General features: G+C 33.7%; 1 protein-coding gene across 4 annotated transcripts in view; it reads right to left on the bottom strand.

Moving 5' to 3' along the window:
- The window catches only part of LOC145683731 (uncharacterized), a 117,756-nt gene that overhangs the window by 81,653 nt on the left and 16,084 nt on the right, over positions 1–20,019 (bottom strand). For all 4 annotated transcript variants that reach the window (XM_081755249.1, XM_081755247.1, XM_081755248.1 and 1 more), the window contains exons 5-7: positions 12,027–12,152; positions 4,471–4,557; positions 1,506–1,550 (exon numbers count right to left, since the gene is read on the bottom strand). In XM_081755249.1, coding sequence (XP_081611375.1) covers positions 1,506–1,550; positions 4,471–4,557; positions 12,027–12,152 — 258 coding nt within the window. The remainder of the gene's footprint in view (positions 1–1,505; positions 1,551–4,470; positions 4,558–12,026; positions 12,153–20,019) is intronic.

The raw sequence follows: 20,019 nt of genomic DNA, 5'->3' as shown, positions 1-20,019 counted from the left end.
TCTTCCCACAGCTGTTTTTGCTGAAAACACATATAGCTATTAATATATGCATATAAATTCATTATATGCATATAAAAAACCTGAAACTGCGGCGCAAGTATTAAGAATGAAATGCTCATTAAGAATATGCATTGTGATATTATCAGCAATTCATGTAAAAACTCATATTGGTTAATGTATCTTGTGAAAACTATATCCGAGCGAGTGTCGCTATTTTTTCTTTACAGAGTGTATACCATAAATTTTCTACTACCTCCTTGTAAAATATTTATTCTGTAGAGCAAAAACGGTAAGAAAAAACGATAAGTCGTTTTATATACCTTCAGTGCATAAAGAAGAAGGAGTGGAAAATTGCAACAGGTGGCTAGTGTCCGATACCTGAGTAGTATTATTAGTGGTGATAGGAAGCTTAAACGTAAAATAAAGCAAGAATTGGAATGGTGAAAGAAGCCTCTAAGGGGAAGAAAATACTATTTTATGAGACCTTGAATAAAGAGTTGAGAAACAGACTTATAAAATACTTTGTGTAGAGTATCGTATGGGACAAAATCACGGACATTAAGCAAACATGCTGAAAAATGACTGGAAGCTTTCGAAGTGAGGGCGTGGAGCGAAATTATGAGAATTAGCTCGCTTGAGCGGGAAACTAATGAGAGAGTGTTATAAATGGAGAGGAAGGAAGGTACAATGTTTGATATTATTAAGAAGAGGAAAAGGAACTGGTAAGGACATTGACTAAGACAGAACTGTATCATGAAAGACATGTTAGAGGGTATGCTGGCAGGAAAGAGAGGTAGGGGCCAAGGACCACAATTAATATACGATATCGAAACAGGAAAGTTGTACATGGCGGAAGGCCGAGAGGCATGAAAGCTTCTCAGTGGCGGCAAGTGACCTGCCAACTGGCAGAATACCTACGATGATTATGATAAGTGTTCCAACAACATGTATCATATGAAACTTTTACTGCGCCATCTGTTCAGAGCAGAAGTGTTGGAAATATACGATTTCGGATGAAAAAACATTGCAATAGTCAGATATAGCAATTGGTCGGAAACAACCGGGATTTTGATACGGAATGAGCACCACCAAAATAAGTTCCATCTTTGACCTCACCAATCTATCGTGGCGCTGTAGATTTACTATTAATGTTTACGTAATGTATACAAGTGTTTTTTTTTTATTTTCTGTCGTAGTTTGACAAATGTGAAACAAAACTTATTCTTTTAAAAATAGGATTCTTTCTGATGTCTCTCAGGAAATATGTGTGGAAGGGTATTACATCTTACAAAGAAACATGCTTAAATATATATGTGTACAAGACTACTAATTTAAAATTTCAGCATTATTTTAATAAAATGAAGAAAACTTCCTGTTAGATTGCTAATACCTTAAGACAAAAATTCAGAAAATTAATTTTTTAAAATTAAAATTCATTGGTATAAACACTCAAACTTTATAAAAGGCATATTAGTTTATGTATATCTAAATCGCTTTGAACTTACATTCAATGATTGGCAGATCATTTTCGTTGTAATCTTGTTGAATCGCTGGAAGAATTATTAAAATTGTTATTTTAACACAATGCAGTTACAAAGTTCAGATTTTGTCATCTTTCTTATTGATATAAACAAAATAGATGTTACAGGAAATCAGTGCACACTAACTTTAATAATTGTACGTTAATTTCTGTATTGAAGAGGTTAGCGTACACCCTCAACTTATTTTGCACAAGTTTTAAAACTTTCTATGTTCAGCTAGAAGTTACTAGTGGTCGAAGTTAAGTTGTTACTCGCATTATATTAGAATGGATTTTTCAATAATAATTGTTTGTACATAATTAATGTCGTCAAAACTCTCCAGCACACATAATCAGCCATAAAATACTATCTTTATTTAAAAAGTTTCTATTTACAAAACAACAGTTTCTAATGTATAATATCAGGTTGTATTATAACTAAGAAAGAACTGTAGTGTATATGTATTTTCTGTTGTAATTCTTACTGATTTAAATTAAATTTAAGTAATTATATGTATGTAAACTTTTAACAGTAATCAATAAAGTCATTTTTACAAAACGAACTGAATTTGAGAAGTAATAATGTTAAACTCTGTGACGACACGAATTATAGCTGAAAAAGAACTTGATCAACTGAAGATATTAAAATCAGTATAATCAATTAGTTTTCACACAACTAATATATGGTTCATTGCATATGTATTGTATGATATGTAGAAACTGAGAATAATTAAATAAGTTTTAAGAGTAAATGTCTCCAACTGAAAAGTACGAGTCAAAACACATTTTAACTTCAGCATAAAACCAGAAAGGATTCAGTCAGAGAACGTATAATGATTTTACTGAATTTCGATGTAAATTCTAACTTGACCTTTGGATTGATATATTGAACCAATCTTAAAGTGTCACGTGCTTTTCCTACTGTAGTTATGACAATCTCTATTTTAGGAGCTCAAATACTTGCTCAAAGAATATTGAAGTGTTTTCCTACATGAGAACATTCAGTTGGTAAAATTTATTTAAGTGAAAGAATGGATATTTTGTAAGGTGATGGATGCAGTGCTCTGAAGAACATTATGGTTTGGTTATGTTGAGTATTTTGCTGTTAGGAAAATAAAATGAATATACTCCAAAAGTTCCGAAAAGTGTATGAGAAAATCAACATATTATTTTATAGTAGTAGAATTAGCAGCTAGAATTTAAATAGGGGGAGAAGAAAAAGGAGAAAATAATTACATTATACTACCTTCCATCTATTTTTATGTGAAGTTTATCGAGTCAGTATTTTAAAATGCATGTAATATTTTGTATAGTAAAGTACATTTTATGAACATTGTGATCGTAACTCAATTTAACCCATTAGTATATGCATATGTGATTTCAAGAACTAAAGTTTGTTAAGAGATCCTCCATTGAAAATATGCTGTCACTATAAGTATAGACGTTGTTAAATTGAAGAAAACAATGATGGCAGTACTATAGTACGCAATCAGACTTTGTAGATAAATAGTACGTAATGAGGCTTTATCTTGTGGGTTACATGACGCGTAAGTCCACTATAGAAAAAGTAACCCAAATGTTACAATTGCGATGTAACTTTCTTAAAATAATTTTACAGAGAATTCCCACCTCGAACGAATACCTTGCCAACACAGCTACAATTATGTAAACTTTATATCAAATGTGAACCCACAGAGTAATTTTGCTCATGTTCCACGGTCAGGATGATTCTCTCTTCTTTCATGACAGAAGAGAACATAAAAGCAGTTGCCAAGCTTTGTGACGCTTTTGTAAAGCGGAAAGCGTCACCTGAGCTGCAACTGAAACCTTAATCTTTATACAGACAATTCACTGCTTCTGCACCATATACATGAAGATCAATTTAAAATACGAGTGGAATTTTGCTAATATGTTATGATTCGTAGTATTCGCGAAACATTTTTTTCAATCGGTATTGCAGGCAGATGAAGTATGTTTCAAATAGAATGGTCGGTTAAGTGAGTTGTAAGTTGGGCGAACCGACTTTTACGTAATTATTGAGAAAGGAGTGAAAAGACCAGGGGATGTCAGAGCCGGAAACAGCGCTGCGTACCACAAAGTCCATCCCACTCTCTAGGAATAATGCTGTGGCTAACTGCGCGACACCATTTTTGGAACCATTTTTTGACTGAACACTACACTGAATTGATCCCGTGCCACGGGATATTTGACATGCCTCCTATGTCATGCATTCTTTGCGTTTGATTATGTAGTATAATTAAGAATGCAGTCTACGTTGAAAAATTATGAAAATTAATGATGTATAATATTGAACAACTTAAAGAAAATTAACGTACGTTAAAATTATGCTTAAATATATGTATTGCAAACATTTAGATTGTATGGCACACAATGGGAAACATATGGAAATCTCCAGTACCTTTTATCAGCAATAAAATTATTTTTTTTACTACAAGTTTGGTACATTTCTTGTCCGTTAGAACGAGAGTATTTTTGACTATATTGTTAATCAAAGCTTTCCTCAAATAGCCTATCTTCTTAAAATTCTTCTTTTTCTTCTTAAAAATGATTTAGTTTATGTTGTTTCCAAGATATTGTTGTTGTTATTCACTTTTTAACTATAATTGTAAACAATAATGTTGTTCCAGTTGAATTATATTCCCATATTTTACACAGATCAACATGTATATTTCTATTTGCCATTAGCAATATGTCTAACTGAAAAGATCTCAATTACATATAAATTCCGTTTATGGTGAAATAATGCTTCGTGCAATAAGATTGATCCAAAATATCAAAATTGACGCAATACTAATATTGTTTTATAATAAGAATGAAAAATGTATCCAAATGTACGTTAACTACACAACGTAACATTATATAAAAAATACAATTGTTAACTGATCATGTTCAAATAAGTTATTTGTGTTTATTCCATTATTTCAACTCACTGCCTTTAGTGGTGGTTTCGTCCTGCATGCGAAGACCAGTCTGTTTATTCTTTTGTATACGAGATCTTCTCATTGGGTTTGGTCGCCCTGGAAAAGAGATAATAATATAATACGTGGTAATAATATGATATTGCTTGCGATAATAGTATTACAAAAGAATCTTTTTTGAACAATTTGTTAAATGACGTGCCAAAGGTATGGAAATCTTAATAGTGTAACACTTGATGATTTTCGTCTTTGGATTTTTCTATGAATCACTAGTAGCTACATCTAGCATTAGACTAGGCGCGTTTACTTCAGACTATTTTGTATTCGTTAGGGCTGACAAACTGTAGATTCTCACGACGCGAAACGTTGAATTACCTGGTTAAAAGAATGAACTTCTTCATTTATGATATATAGGGTTGTTCGGTCGATAGTTAGTTAGGTATAATTATGTAATAAGCCAACATTTTATTCTTTTTTGTCGTTTCAGGTTGAGAGGTGGCACCTAGCTTGAAAAATGGAGAAAACCGAAAAACGAGCTGTCAAGCAAGAACCTCTAGAAAAGGGGGTTAAGCCCAAAGGAGATTCATTAGGACATGATCGGTGTGTTGGGTGATAGGACTCCTTCCTACCAGGTATTAAAGAACTGGTGCCGCGACTTCCGCTGAGGGAGGAAAAGCTGCCAACAGGCCCCTGGTGTTGCTCCTTCAACAACCCAGCATGCATCCCAGAAAACATTGATACTGTGCATGATACGATTATAGCAGACAGACGAATCACGGTGCAACAGTTAGCAGGCATCATGCACATCGCTGTAGGCTCAGTGGAAACCATTGTACATGAACACTTGGGACTCACAAAGGTGTGAACGCGATGGGTACCAAAATGTTATCTCGTGAATATCAAAAAGGCAGAATTCGATGTTCAAGAGTTGGTTTGGTGGTTATGGGGGAGACCTGAAAGTCATATATGATTTTTGTAAAGTTGAAATTAAAAATGTTTATGGGATATATACATTATTATAAGTATAGAATGTTAGTAATCTTCGTGCCATATCAAATGAACGAAAATGTTTTATTAAATATTGATATGAGAAAACATTATTTTTGATTTACTAACCACCGTAAATACAGAACATCACGTTCAAAAATGTTTTTGCTTGAAAGCAGTTAAAAGTATTATACATAAATTAGTTTGCCCTCTTTCTAAATGTCTACATTTCACAATGTTCTGATACCTAAATTGGCCGAGTACAAATGTTGTATTAATGACTTATTGTTTTTTCTCACCTGGTTTGTCAACTAATGACTTCATTTTTATTTCACATGTGAGAAATAAGTTACGTGGTGAGCAATTTGTGATGTCTGAACCTGTTGTTGCCGCATGGCAAACAGCGGATTCTGAGTTAGATGTTTCAAATTGAAAAAATCTGTCGAAATTGATTTGAGCTTAAGCACAAGACATCGATATTAAAACTTACTACATTGATACTAAATAAAGATATAGGGTGATTTTTTTTAAAACTCAGGGATTTCATTTAGGTCTAGAATTTCTAATTGAAGTCTGATTTTCATGCTGCTTTTGGCAAATGACCAAAGGATCGGAGATTTATGGGACTTCGTTTACTGGGTTAAATTCATCCAAGGTAATATCAGCCACGCCTCAAGAGAAACAGCAAATATGCGCCAGTGTAACTTACAATTGGAATGAGGTGCAGTGCGGTGTGGAGATTTGAGTTTTCTTCTTTAGATGGCAACCTTGCTAAGGTCAATAAGAAACAAGAAACTGGACCGTTGACTTGGGAATTGTGCTGTACAGTTCTGTGCTAATGTGTGAATATGATCAGGACACAGCGAGAATAGTGTACTGTTTGAAGCAACATGAGTTTATCGTTAAAAGTTCTTGGATAACGGGACTTATTTTTTCGTTCATTCAAATCCAATATAGCGGCTATCAAACATGGCCGTCTTCGAGATTGCACAGCGCTGTCTTTAAAACCCTATATCTCCCAAACTAGTTGACCAATCTTCATGCAACAAACACTAAACGGCATAGAAAATAATAAATGTTTAAAAATTGACAAGGATTATTACATATCCATGCAAATAATAACGTGAGAAATAATTTTATTTAAAATTTTGCACATTTTATTATGTGTTTTCTTTATTTTTTAAATAACAAGTAAACGGCAAATAATTGAGAACAACGTTGTGTACATTTTAAAAGACTAATAAATTATCTTTAAATTGACATGTATATCATTCAGTTTGGTTAAGAAACAACTAAATTATAACAAACTAATATTTTCTTTTTTTGCTTGATTTTCCCACATGAGTACAGGGAGACCGAGACCTGTAGGAAAACCAATCATAAATCGGTGATCTACTCTCCATTACAAGTAGTTTGATATGTCACATGCTATACCCTGAGAGATACCCATATTAACGCACCTGAAGTATATCACCATTTATTCAAAACTAGAAAGTTCCAGAAATAGCCATAAAATTTTAATGGGAAATTCTAGGAAACTCTACAATATTCCATGGCATTTCATTAAAACGTTTTAGAATTTTCTGTACTTTTTCTAACATTATAGAACTTTCTAGAATTTGCCCGAACATTCTAGAACTTATTCTAAAATTCAAGAACATTGTCAAACTTTCTGTACTTTTTCTAACATTATAGAACTTTCTCGAACATTCTAGAACTTTCCATTAGAACTCAATGGTGTTTTAGAACGTGCCATTAGAATTTAATGGAAGTTTCTGATACTTTCTAGTACTCGGACAAAGTATGTAAGTGCGGAGCAGGGGAAACTGTGGGGTTACTTGCCGAATATCAATCGCAACGTAAGTATTGTATCTTAACATTTGCTTTACGTTACTTTTAGTCCTCTTGTGACTTACTCTTCTTTTCTAAAGTGCTTTCCCAATTCTATCTTGTATTTTTGAGAAATGAAACTGTGTAGTTAACTTACAAGATGGAGTCACAAAATCCGAAAGAACTCGATTATAATATCTGTATCGTGTGCCAGGATCCGAAAAGAGGAGACGTAACTCGAAATCCATCTCTTGAATCGCTACAAAAACTAATAACAATTGCAGTGGAAAGAAGCAAATTTGGTGATCTTCAGTATTCAGCGGTCTCAGCTCTTCTTAAACCGTTATCTCCTGATCATCTGCAGGGAAAGGGAGAATTCTTCCAGAAAGTATGTTACTCTTGTTTAGTTCACAAAGGACACTATGATAAATCGAAACGGAGATATAAGGAGGCTTTAAAACATGGATCCATAGTGCCTACGGTTGCGAAAAGAGGATGTCCATCGAAATTAACAGTGAATAGTACAAGTTCCGAGACAACAGTGGATGCTCTAAGTTCAACAAGACCTTCTTTCTTTCCATTTGACAAAAACAAATGCATATTTTGTTAAGAGGCTGAGGGTGACCTTCATTTGTGCAGACGTTGTCCATGGGGCAAAAAATTATGAACGTTGTTGAAAATAGTTCTGATGAATTGAAATGCCGCCTTCTCTACTTGCTGAAAGAAACCGGGGACGCAATTGCATATAGCGTGAAATACCACTTAAAATGCTTGGTGTATGCTGAGAGAAGAAAATCTTTATCAGAACCACATGAAATTGGATTGTTAACATCTTTGGCAGACGTTTTGGCTGACATCAAATTACTAAATATCATGCAATGCACATTTTATAGGGATGAAGATGCTATAATATGTATGCAGGATGTAAATACAACTTGACTTAATTTTCTTTCTGAGAAAAGTGGAAAGATAGTTGATGGCAACTATAAACATCATCTGAAATCACAAATACAGAAGAATTTACCAAATGTGAACTTTGTCTGTCCACCACAAATTAACGCTCCTGAGAATCTCTGCGCTTCCAAGACGATTGAAAAGGCCGTTCATAGCTTCGAAAACATTTCTCATGATGACACAACTGCAGTACTCAAAGCATCACAAATAATTCGTGACGAAATCCTTGCCAGTGAACACTGGAAATTTGCTGGATCTTTTGACGGGTATAGCTGTCCACCAATCCTCCAACAGTTCATGCGTTGGCTGATACAAGGCTGTAAATCAAAGATTCAGATAACACGACGAGCTGAAGAAGTTAATAAAGCCGTGAACAACTTATGCCAATTGGTTGTCGCTAGCTGTAGGTCTGATCGTCGCATTAACTATCATCCAAAACATGATAGAAATTTCCGACAACAAGCTGATACGCCATTAACCATTGGGCTTCCGCTACCTATTCATCATAAAACAAGAAGCAAACTGCTCGTAAATGCATTGAAGAACTATGGAATTGGAGTTAATTATAAGAAGATAGACGACATTGAAGTTAGATTTGCCCATGCCTTGCAGACAGAAGTGAGACAGTATGATAATGTCCATATACCTCCATTCACAGTTAAAGAGAAGCCAGTGTGGTTTGCTATTGATAACATCGACTTTAATGAAGATACAGCCATAGGAAAAGACACTTTATACGGAACTTGCACCGTAATGCATCAAAAGCAGTATTCCAATGAAGTGACGATGGTTCAGAAATTGCGCTTCAATCCTGAAGGTAAGATCAGCCACGAAAAACTTGTAAGGAGAAACAGTCATCTTCCCCTTCCCGAAGTTCCACCCCCAAGAAATTACGAATAGACAGAACAACAACATCGTTTCCAGCCTATTCTGTGTTTGCAGCCACCGGAGCCGGACGCAATTTTGTTGAATGTACACTGTGTCTGTAAAACTGGATGCAATGCGTGCCGTTGCAAAAAAACGCAAAGTACCTTACACGCAATTGCGTCAGTGTGGAGATGAGTGTGAAAATTCAGCAGATCATGTGGTAGACTATGAAGGACGTAATTCTGAAGAAGATCAGTCTAACTATAAAACAGTTTCAAACTGTTTGAAGGAAAAAAAACAGAGAGTCTGATAAACACTATGGTCACAAACATACTTTACTCTATATTTAAGTCTCAAAATTCATGTGTTTTGCGTTTTATAATATTTTTCATAATTAGACAGCGTTGTGAATCAAGTAAATGGTCAGTATTTTTTGAATAAACATATTGATGCATATACCAACAGAAAGATATCCTACGTGCGCAAACTTATTTCTCCTTTTCGGATGTAACTAATGGTGCTTATTCCTGGTGATGCATGTTACCATATTGCGCAAGATAACGCTGTCCAAAATACTTTCTACTTCAGTGTTAATTTAGCAAAATATAATAATAATATACAATTTAAATATGTATTTTTGCGTTCACAAAAATTTAATAATTTTTCAAATGTTTATGTTGTTTGAGCAAACTATTTTCACCGCCCATTAAATGTTCTTCTTAAGTTTTATTAAATATGTTGAATTATTATTATGAAGTCTGTTAAAGCAAATAAAATTGTGTTTTACAATATGTAACATTGTTGAATTAATACCAAAAGAAAACTTGAGCAGAACGTAGGAATAGAGGATAATTTATTTACATGTGTTTGCATGCTCTGAATTCGGTTGTCAGATACAAAAGCAATAACTAGAGTACCAATTTTCGCTCATCAGAAATATCACCCACGGATCAATATAATAGGTGCTTACCAGGTGTAAGCGAGAACAATGTTTTCGCTATAGCAGCCATTTTGATGGCCGCCATATTAGATTCGGCCAACCTGTAAGACTGGGATCACTTCAACTTTTCTTTCATCGCATCATAATATCAACACATCCAACTGGAAAGATTTCAACAAAGTGACTCTTTGGTTATTTTATAACTCTTAGCCCTCTTTGTTCATGTGGGAAAATCAAGCAAAAGAGGAAATATTAATTTGTTATAATTTCGTTGTTTCTTAACCAAACAGAATGCAACCAAACTGAATGACGTACATAACAATTTAAAGACAGTTTACAACTCTTTAAAAAGTACACAACGTTGTTCTCAATTACTTGCCGTTTACTAGTTATTTAAAAAATATAAACAAAACACATCATAATATGTGCAAACTTTGAAATAAACTTATATCTCACGCTAAAAATTGCTTTAATAAGTACTAAGTATTGCCAATTTTTAACAATTGATTATTTTCTACGTCGTTTCGTGTTTGTTGCACGAAGATTGGTCAATCTGTTTGGGAGATATAGGCATTTAAATGCAGCGCTGTGCATTCGCGAAGGCGGCAAACTTTGATAGCCGCCATATTGGATTTGGATGAACGGAAAAAATGGCAACCGAGTGAGAATTTCAAAGCATCACCGAAAGAATAAAAATCGAGTGTTAGGTCAATTTTAACAAGAAATGCACAACTACCCCCCACTAAAACAAATTTGCCTCACGTTCTGCACCACACAGGAACACACTATGGTCACTAGTGAATAAATTGGAAGAAACATGTTCGTTTCTAAGTAAGACAAGGAAGTATCGGACCCTGCAGATGGGTGTTGTGGTGGAAGATGTCAGTTGTCGACTCCTTAGTTTTGATTTTCTCTTCATGTATATTATTTTTGTAATACATAGAAATATAGCAATAAGTGTGATCGCTAGTTTCCGTTTAAAATATGATCAATGTGCAGATGTACAAGTTTTTTAAAACGCATTGAATTTCAACGTAAACATAGTCCAGTATTTGTGGATTAATATTTTGTCTTAACACTTTACGCAAGAACCAAAATATACACAAAAAAAATCCAGTTTTGAAGACGGCGTAATTAAACACTTCTTCGGTTCGATTTGTTTATAAAGAAAAATCACGATACAGACTTCGCTATCTATTGAAACGTACAGAGTTTATTTAATTTATTAATATTAAATGCATTTATAGTATTCACGGTCTTCATCTCTGAAGGGATTACACGAGTAAGATTGTTGTTCGCTGATTTTATCACTAAAGGATTACTGCAATTTTGAAGGTATTTTGCTTTAAAAGAAGAAAATAGCTGAAATAAAAGTTACTTATTTTTCTGTGTACATTTCGCATGTTGATGAAAGATAAAAGTTTCTGATTTTAAAAAGTCCAGTCTGGACCATCCAATGTCAACCAAATCTTCCGTGACGCAACACTTTGATGTTTCTTCTGTCAGAAAACTACACGAGAGGTGGTTACCAAACATAACCGTAACACAATTACTATATACACACTCTGTCAACGTTTGCTTATACCAAAATCTTATGGTATGTTATATCCCATTTGTTAAATGTATTACTCTCAGCAATTTAATTATTTTTAGAAGACTGACAATTGGTTAAAAAAACGCTGAATTGGAAATTGCATTATGAATTACAGCACATTATTTTTCCCATGGTATTCGAAGTATGAGATTCTATGTTGAAATTCGTGACAGCATTTTGTTTGAAGAATTTATTCAGTGTGAGTTAATGTCGTGAATGAATTAAAGATCAACACAACTATGGTTTTAAGAATAAATATAATACATCCATTACAACCAGTTGGGAGATATGTATGCTTCCTATATATCAACGACTTTCATACAACGGTGCATAAAACAATTAAAGAATCAAGATTGATTGTTAAATTGTTAAAATGTTAACAATACTGAAACATACCTTTCTTTGAACGACGCTGGCTAGGTATAGCTGATTTTTTACCAGCACGTTTTAATGACTTTCTGCTTCCTCTAGGCATGCCACCATTCCTATACGGTCTTCTGTTTGGAGCATAAGGATATGGATCTACAAAAAGAATATAAATTATTATTTATTAATTCATTAGGTTATTTGTGTTACTATTGAATATTTTTCATCTGAGGTAAATGTATTTCCTGTTAAAATACAAAGTAAATATTTGAATATATGGCAGAAATTCTTCTTGTCTATTTTCTTCACAGTAATTAGGTATTACTTTGGAGTGATTATTAAAGAGAAGAAGCTATTGTGATCGTGTGGAACATCTAATTACAGGTAGCACGGTTATTACATTCAAAAAGTGAAATTAGGAATGTCTGTCCATTTGTTTGTTCAACCTTTGGTTCTGATGTAGGTACACTTTCGTAGACTGATATACAATATAACTTAGCTGTTGAGGCAAAAGTTTAAAGTTATGGTGTTTAAAATAAGTTTCATGGCGGGTTCTAAAATTTTCTAATTTCGAACTACTTTCTAACTAACTACTTACTACTAACTACTAAATAAGTAGTACTACTAACTAACTACTTTCTATTTTCTAACTCCAGAGCAATAAGTTTGTTCACATATTAACATTCAAAAACAACGCTGTTATATAAATCAAGTTGCTTTTTTAAAAAGAAAAATGCAGACTTTATCAATTAATAATAATAATTAATTTATAGACTATTCCTCGAAAATCAAAAAGGCGATTTCGTTAATATTTCATAAGTAAAAATTTCAATAGCAATTTTATGAGTCAGTTTTTCTGAAAACACTACAATGGGGAGTCTCTCTTAGGATGGGTATTTTTTTCAGACGAGTTTTATCAATACTTTTGTTTATGTTTCACAATTAAAACTTTCCACAATAATCTTGAAGTGTGGTATTCCTCATTTATTACGACTTTTCTACTAGACGAACTCTTCTTGCACTAAACATAGTGCTTTTTATAATTTTGTACTTGTTTAATAGCTATGCATTTGCACGAAATAATAATAAAACATGAAACACGACCTACTTTCATATAAGAAATTATAGCTATAATGTTTATTAAAGTGTTATGTGGCTTAGATTTTTTCTTTTTAAGGCATCATTCTAATTTTCCTAATTCTTCAGGATAAACATATGATGTAACTTCAGTTTTTTTTTTTTTCATTCAGTGGTTAATTTCTCAAGCGCTAGGTAATCTCGTTGCTGGAGCACAATGACACTCGTTCAATTCCTCTTCACACCAAACGAGATTTGTGTGGACAGTAACCGCATGTACGGGTTTTCTCCTTTTATCTTTTTCTCCGACATTTCCAATTCACCCTTTCGTTTATTATTATTAGCAATATCATTCACTTCGTTTATTGTCGCCTATAGCCTTGGGGGTGAAATCATTACACATTAAACAAAAATATATGCAGTTCTCTCACTTCTTTAGTTAGCACTCTATTGAGAACCACACACTACTGAGGCATTTTAATATATATATATATATATATATATATATATATATATATATATATATATATATATATATATATCGAGAGAGAGAGAGGGGGGGAGATAAATAGATAGATATAGATATAAATATAAATATAGATATCTATACTTAACAATTTCTTAATTTAAGATCATTTGTAAAATTTGTATTTACAGTATATGAAAAAAACTTTAGAATACTTCTTCTTGGACAAGTGTGTATTTCTGCTTCACGTAGTATTATAAAATGATTGATTGATTGGTTGATTTCAGTTTAGCGTCCCTTTCAGCAGCGAGGCTATATGAGACGTGGATCTACTAATTAACGTGGAGTCCGAACCACATGAGCTCCGGCCGGGAATCGAAACCGGGTCTCCCACGCCAAAGGCACGTACGCTAACCGCTTAGCCACGAAGGAGCTCTATTATAAAATGGAGGAAATTAACATATCTCGGTTTAAATTTCACGCTCAAACGCTGAAAGAAAAGAAAGACGAATTATTACTGAACATGGAAGATAATGAATGAATTGGTGAATGATTACGTGGGAGGAAAGTCGAGAATCATAGAAAAAGCACGGACCACATGATGTTTACGAAAAGCTCACTTGGTGTAATATACACAGGGACCACTAGCACTAGCGCTGTATATTACTGAGCGCTGCATTACTGAGTCACCGTCTTCTGCGATTTTCATTATAATATCGTTTTTTCTATATGTATTAGGGATGGGCAAAACCGGTTTTTATAAAAACCGGAAACAGTTTTCTAGAAAAACCGAAACCCGAAAAACCGACATTTCGGTTTTGTCCAAAACCAGTTCGGTTTCCACCGAAACTGGTTTCGGTGGAAACTTTTGCAAAACACATAAAACTATTTCTGTGGAAACGGAATCGGTTTTCGGAGAACAACGAAACACTATTCTGGTCAGAAGTAGAACAAATTTTGGAAAATACCGGAATCGGTTTTGAAGAAAACCGAAACCGGGTCCGGTGAAAACCGGTTTTGAAGAAAACCGGTTTTAGGAGAAAACCGAAACCGTTTTTTTAATTTTCCCAAAACGGTTTCAATTTTCCTAAAAACAAAAATCCGAGAAACCGGTTTTTGCGCCAAACACTAATATTTATGGATGAATGTTAAATTGTACTAGAAATCTCTGTGAGGGTCATGCTCGAAACTTTGCCTAAAATGTAAAATAGCAGTCCTGTCTTCACCTTTAAATAACAAAGGGGAAATTATAAAACCATATTTTCCTTACAGTTAATGGACCTTATAACAGGACAAAATCTTGGACAGCTTTTTTCTTTCGCACTTCCAATACGTGTGTCGCTCTCATAGTGGAAGACCACCAAAATAAATGTTCATAGATAGAAACCCGTTGGTTGGCTGCTTAATTTCGAGTGTACCATAATGTTGAACGCTGAAGGTAGTTGAGGAGTGAAGCTACACTTTCATGATGAATCAGAACCCATGGGCTTCTATTTGAATCGAACCCTGGTTTTCGTCGCCAAAGAGAGCACATTAACCATACATCCATGAGGGAATTCACGTAAGTTATTAAAGTTTGCTACTCGCCTCGTAATTCGGTCCCTTAATTACTTCACAGTAAGTATCATACCTTCGCTGGCGAACTCACTTAAATGAAAGTGATAAGCTTATTTGCAGAGCTTCTCAGTTAAGTAATTTGCCTGAATGTACACATTACATATTTTAATCATTTCAGACAATTGCTCTTTTTTGACATCTTCTTCTTTTACTTTCCAGCATACCTTATTTCACGTCCATCAGAACAGCCATTTACCTGACAATACTCCAGCTAGTTTTCTCCTTGCTTTTAATTGCATTTAATCATATTATTTTGTCGAATACAATCCGAAACTTTTCTGATTCGTTTCCCATTCATCCCTGCTTTACCTTTAAGTTTTTTCTGCACTTACTCTTTGAAAAGCAAACTTTATCTTTATCCTCTTTTTCGCGAAGTAAACGATACAGTGGTTCAGTTGCAGACTGATCAGATCTGGTTTGAGATGTCACTGATTCGGTCCCATGCATTGTGAACTTGTAACAATGACAACCCTATTAGAAGCAAGCAGATGAGAGCCTCTCCGGTAGCTAAGCTCAGTAATGTTGAATTGAAATGGGAATTAATAAACATATCCTTTTTAGTACATAAAAAGTAGCTGCCCCTCCATTTCCATCTCACGAGGAAATTAAATCTAGCACCATCACTGTTTTTTACGTATCCAGTTGGTTGAGGTTCCCCTATTTCATCTTACATTCTTTTTCCACCAATATTATCATTATCATTGACTTTCATTAACCGTATTGTAAGACATTTCATTTTCTTTCATTTTCCTTTCTGAATAGTCTGCATGTGTTGCCACACAAAACGAAGTTTTCCTGTAACTGGTCTGTTTTTCACCGAATTTCTTCAGGTTATGAAAGCATAAACTAAGTGAACAAAACTTCTTTTCTATAAAGTTTCTGTACAAATTACCACTAGATCGTGTTGTGTCTTCTATCCTCTTTCGGTCTAGAAAAAACTAACGATTATAAAAACGAAAAAGAGACTCTTAGTCAAATATATTACGTTTATATGCGTGAGTGGAGTGTGAATTTCATTGTGTATGCCTATCTAGCATACTAGAGTTGAAAGAAATCTAGATTCACATTTTTTTAGTGTTGATAAAAGTGTGTTAAACATAGTGTTTAAAAGTGTTAAAAAATTGTTATACTTCCAGAAATAATAAACTTTTATTTTGCCAAATGGAGCAACTGAAAAAGAAAACCTTTTCTGAAACACACGAAATGTTTATAGTACTTTTGGAGCTTCAGTGGTTATGGGACCCTATTAGGAATTGAGCGTATGTAGAAAATGTTCAGGTGAAACAAAGAATATCCGTTTAACACAAGAGGAATACAATGGAAGATTTCTCAACAACTCTACTAAAACGTTGTGAATACGTCAAAATACATAAAATCATTGCAAAAGTTGTTTTGTGTCGTTTATCCGTATTCGAAGGTCGTGAAATCAGTGGATCTGACATATAAGGAACTAATGAAGACTGAAAATCAAGAGTAAGAAACAAACTTAGTGTTCCAATATGTGTAACAGCTATTACGTACGTTGTATATTAATGAACCAAGAAACAGATAAAATGTTAAATTTCTTTTGATTTAGTATGTCTTCCAGTAAGTAACTGTTTTGATCCAATGAACCTCATGATATTTGATAAATTTATTTTCAGGGGAAGAGTAGCAGTCAATAGAAGAACTTACAATTGCCTAGTCCGGTACTCTATTGTTACGGTTTTCGGTTTATTTCTCACGTGGAGGACTCGCTTTGTTTAGACCGCTTTCCCATTATTCCTAACTACTTAAGTTCTATGGCAACTACTTAAAAGTCGATATGCCGGGCAGAGCTTAACTGGTGTTCCGGAAGTTGTGAAGGGAACTTATCCCCGGGAAGGTATGAATACAATGCTATAACAAGATGTTTCCTGTCTGGGAGTTAAATAAATACGAACGATGTAATGTGATAAAATGAAATCCTGTGGGAAGGAAGAGACTAAATGTTGTAATACTGCTCAAAACATATTTCACCAATTTCTTTTATTCTTAACACTTAACTCGAGGAATTGAGTTTACTTTTTTTCTGTTTATTGTTTCGTTCCTTTGCTTTTATTTTACGTTAGCACTTTATGTCCTCACAGTTAGAGCAACTTAAATTTTTACTTACCTTACTTTCTCCGTTCCTAATTCTCTAGTTCGTTTCAAATAACATTGTTTTATGATGTTTATTTTAATTCCTTACGTTTTGCGGTTTAAAAAATATTAATTCGTTCTCGGAATGAAAAACAACGTATGATGGCGGTATTTATACATTTGTTCAGGGTTATCAATATATCTGGAGTTACTCGATATAATATACAGCTTTATCAATAAAATTTTTATTATATGTATATATTGTGAAGGGACGTAAAAATACTGTATATTAAAATTGTACCATAAATCAGAAACAATGCAAATTACACTATGATTGAAATTTTGCACAGTTTTTTGTTGATAAGTACTATTGTTAATTAGCAACGACTATAGTAGTAAGTAAATCAATATTATACATTGTTCACAATGCAATTTGTAATGCAAGATGCGACTTGAATTGGGTAACTAGTTATTCACTTTTCTTCAGAACGAAGAACAGAAGTACAAGAAAGGGTACCTGTGTGTTATAAGATTTATAGATACATTTTGTGCAGGATTCTTTGCAAAGATTTCGTGCAGGTGGTTACAAGTATGTATATTAATTAGAATTAGGTATATTTTGTTGTTAACTTAAATGACTCTGAAATGTCCAAATTGAAAACAGCACTGGCACTAGAAATCTAGAGGTGATCACATTTTGCCTGCAGCTTCAGTGTTTCCTGACATTTGTGACCTTTCTGTTCTCTCGGAAGGTTAATTCTACTAGCAAACTTACACTTATATTACCCAAAAATGAAGATGAAGTCAAAGAATTTCTGCTCAATATGATAATTATTACTTCGCTGTTTCTTTACTCGAACTGATTTTGCTTAATGTTTTAGTATCTTTGTTCCGTAAATAATTTTCCGCTTTTATTTGGGTTACCAGTGTGTACTTAATAAGGCTGTTACCAAAAGGAAATCAGCTTAGGATCGAGGACAAAAATACAAAAGTGGAGAATTTATTCTACCAAAGTCTACTTAAAACAAGTAGCACCTGATACACATTCAACACATAAGGCACCAAATTCTTTGCTGACAAGCCTCATGCCGTTTAAGTGAAAGTTCATTCATTTGTTTTGTTAGATCCCCTAGCGCTTCTAGAGGTTATGCGAGGGGAAAATGTAATAATAATAATAATAATAATAATAATAATAATAATAATAATAATAATAATAATAATAATAATAATAATAATAATAATAATAATAATAATAATTTAAAAAGCGATAGTTTTCGGAGTCCCTTAGAGGCATGGTCATGTTTCCAATATCGTAGAAATGCTGATTCAGCCTGCATCGCCATTACGGGATTAAATGTACTAGGAAATAAAACGTCTAAAATGTATTCGAGATTACCGTCGAGTAAATAATTTTTGGGGTCGCTAAGCTTTTAACGTAAATCCAAGTGGCATGTAAGCCCAAGTTTATTGGATGTGTGTGTGTGTGTTTGCATGTTCCAGCAATAAGCTAAAACTCTTGAAGTAATGTCAGTCTTAAGTAAAAAATATCAATCTTAATGATGATTTAAGATATGTATTAAGATTGTTGTGTATGCACCATTCTTAATACATATATCAATCTGGGAAAATATAGTTTGAAGTAGAACACCCATAGCTCTAGTAAGGTGGGTGTAAAAAGGGGTGACGTAAAAATGATCGAATACGACAAATATTAACCTCGAATCACTGATACGAATACTGACACCGTTGACGCTGTTAAGTCAAATTTCAGTCGCCAGTGAGATGAGGACACCCCTTGCTCCTTCAGGGTAGGAACGACAATGGTGTGACATGTAAAAATAATAGTAAACGCCCTATATTAGTGTCATATCCATAGCTCTCAGAATTGCTGAATTCATACTAATACTCTCATTTAAGCCGTTTAAGTACATGTTGTACCCCTACTGATAAGCAGCTTTCGGGAACGGGAAAACAGATCAAGGTTTGCAACAACTTTTCGAATAAAAATAATATTCTTCCGAAAGATGAGCTTTTATCATGTCATATAGATTAAAGTTAATACTCTATGAAAGCAGGATTTCAAACTTTATGGTAATTGTACAGTATCATGCGGATTTTTTTATCATTATGGTTTCAATGAACTGCGTATCTTATCGGCGAGCTGGGTTCCAATATTTTCCATATACCTATTCTTCCCGTGCGAAGAACGAGCATTTCAGTTTGTTCAGAATAAAATAAGAACATCCCCGTGAAGATAGTAGCATATATGACAAGTGAAACATATGTTAGACTCAGAAGGCAATAAAATTAGTGTGTTATTTCTAAGGGCAACTAGAGTTTTTCTTTTGCACTTTATTTATTTGGGCATATTGCTATTGACGCTGGGTTTCATAAAATCATGCGAAATGTTTCATCTTAATTTTCAAGATCTAATTCAGAGATTCTTTACAGCACGGTGTTTTTTTTATGAGATTTCGAAGTGGAGTGAGATTTCGAGATTGAAATGGGAAACGAGGCTATAAAAGCCCATAGTGTTATGAAACTTTCAAATACTTTGAAATTATTAATTTTATTTTTCTCCATATTGTTCTTTTTTATCATCGCCTTAAAGTTATAACAAGTGAGTTTTGTCTAACCCTGACAAACTACCAGAGACTCCCAAATTATACAAATACAATACTGAACTGCAAGTAGTAGATCATAACTTACCGTGGTATTAGAGGTATGAGGACAGATAAAGGACTTATTCTATGGACGTTAAAT

Source organism: Thermobia domestica, chromosome 4, assembly GCF_964235325.1.
Source record: "Thermobia domestica chromosome 4, izTheDome1.hap1.1, whole genome shotgun sequence".
Classification (NCBI taxonomy): Eukaryota; Metazoa; Arthropoda; class Insecta; order Zygentoma; family Lepismatidae; genus Thermobia; species Thermobia domestica.
This window is presented reverse-complemented; position numbering and strand designations above follow the sequence as displayed.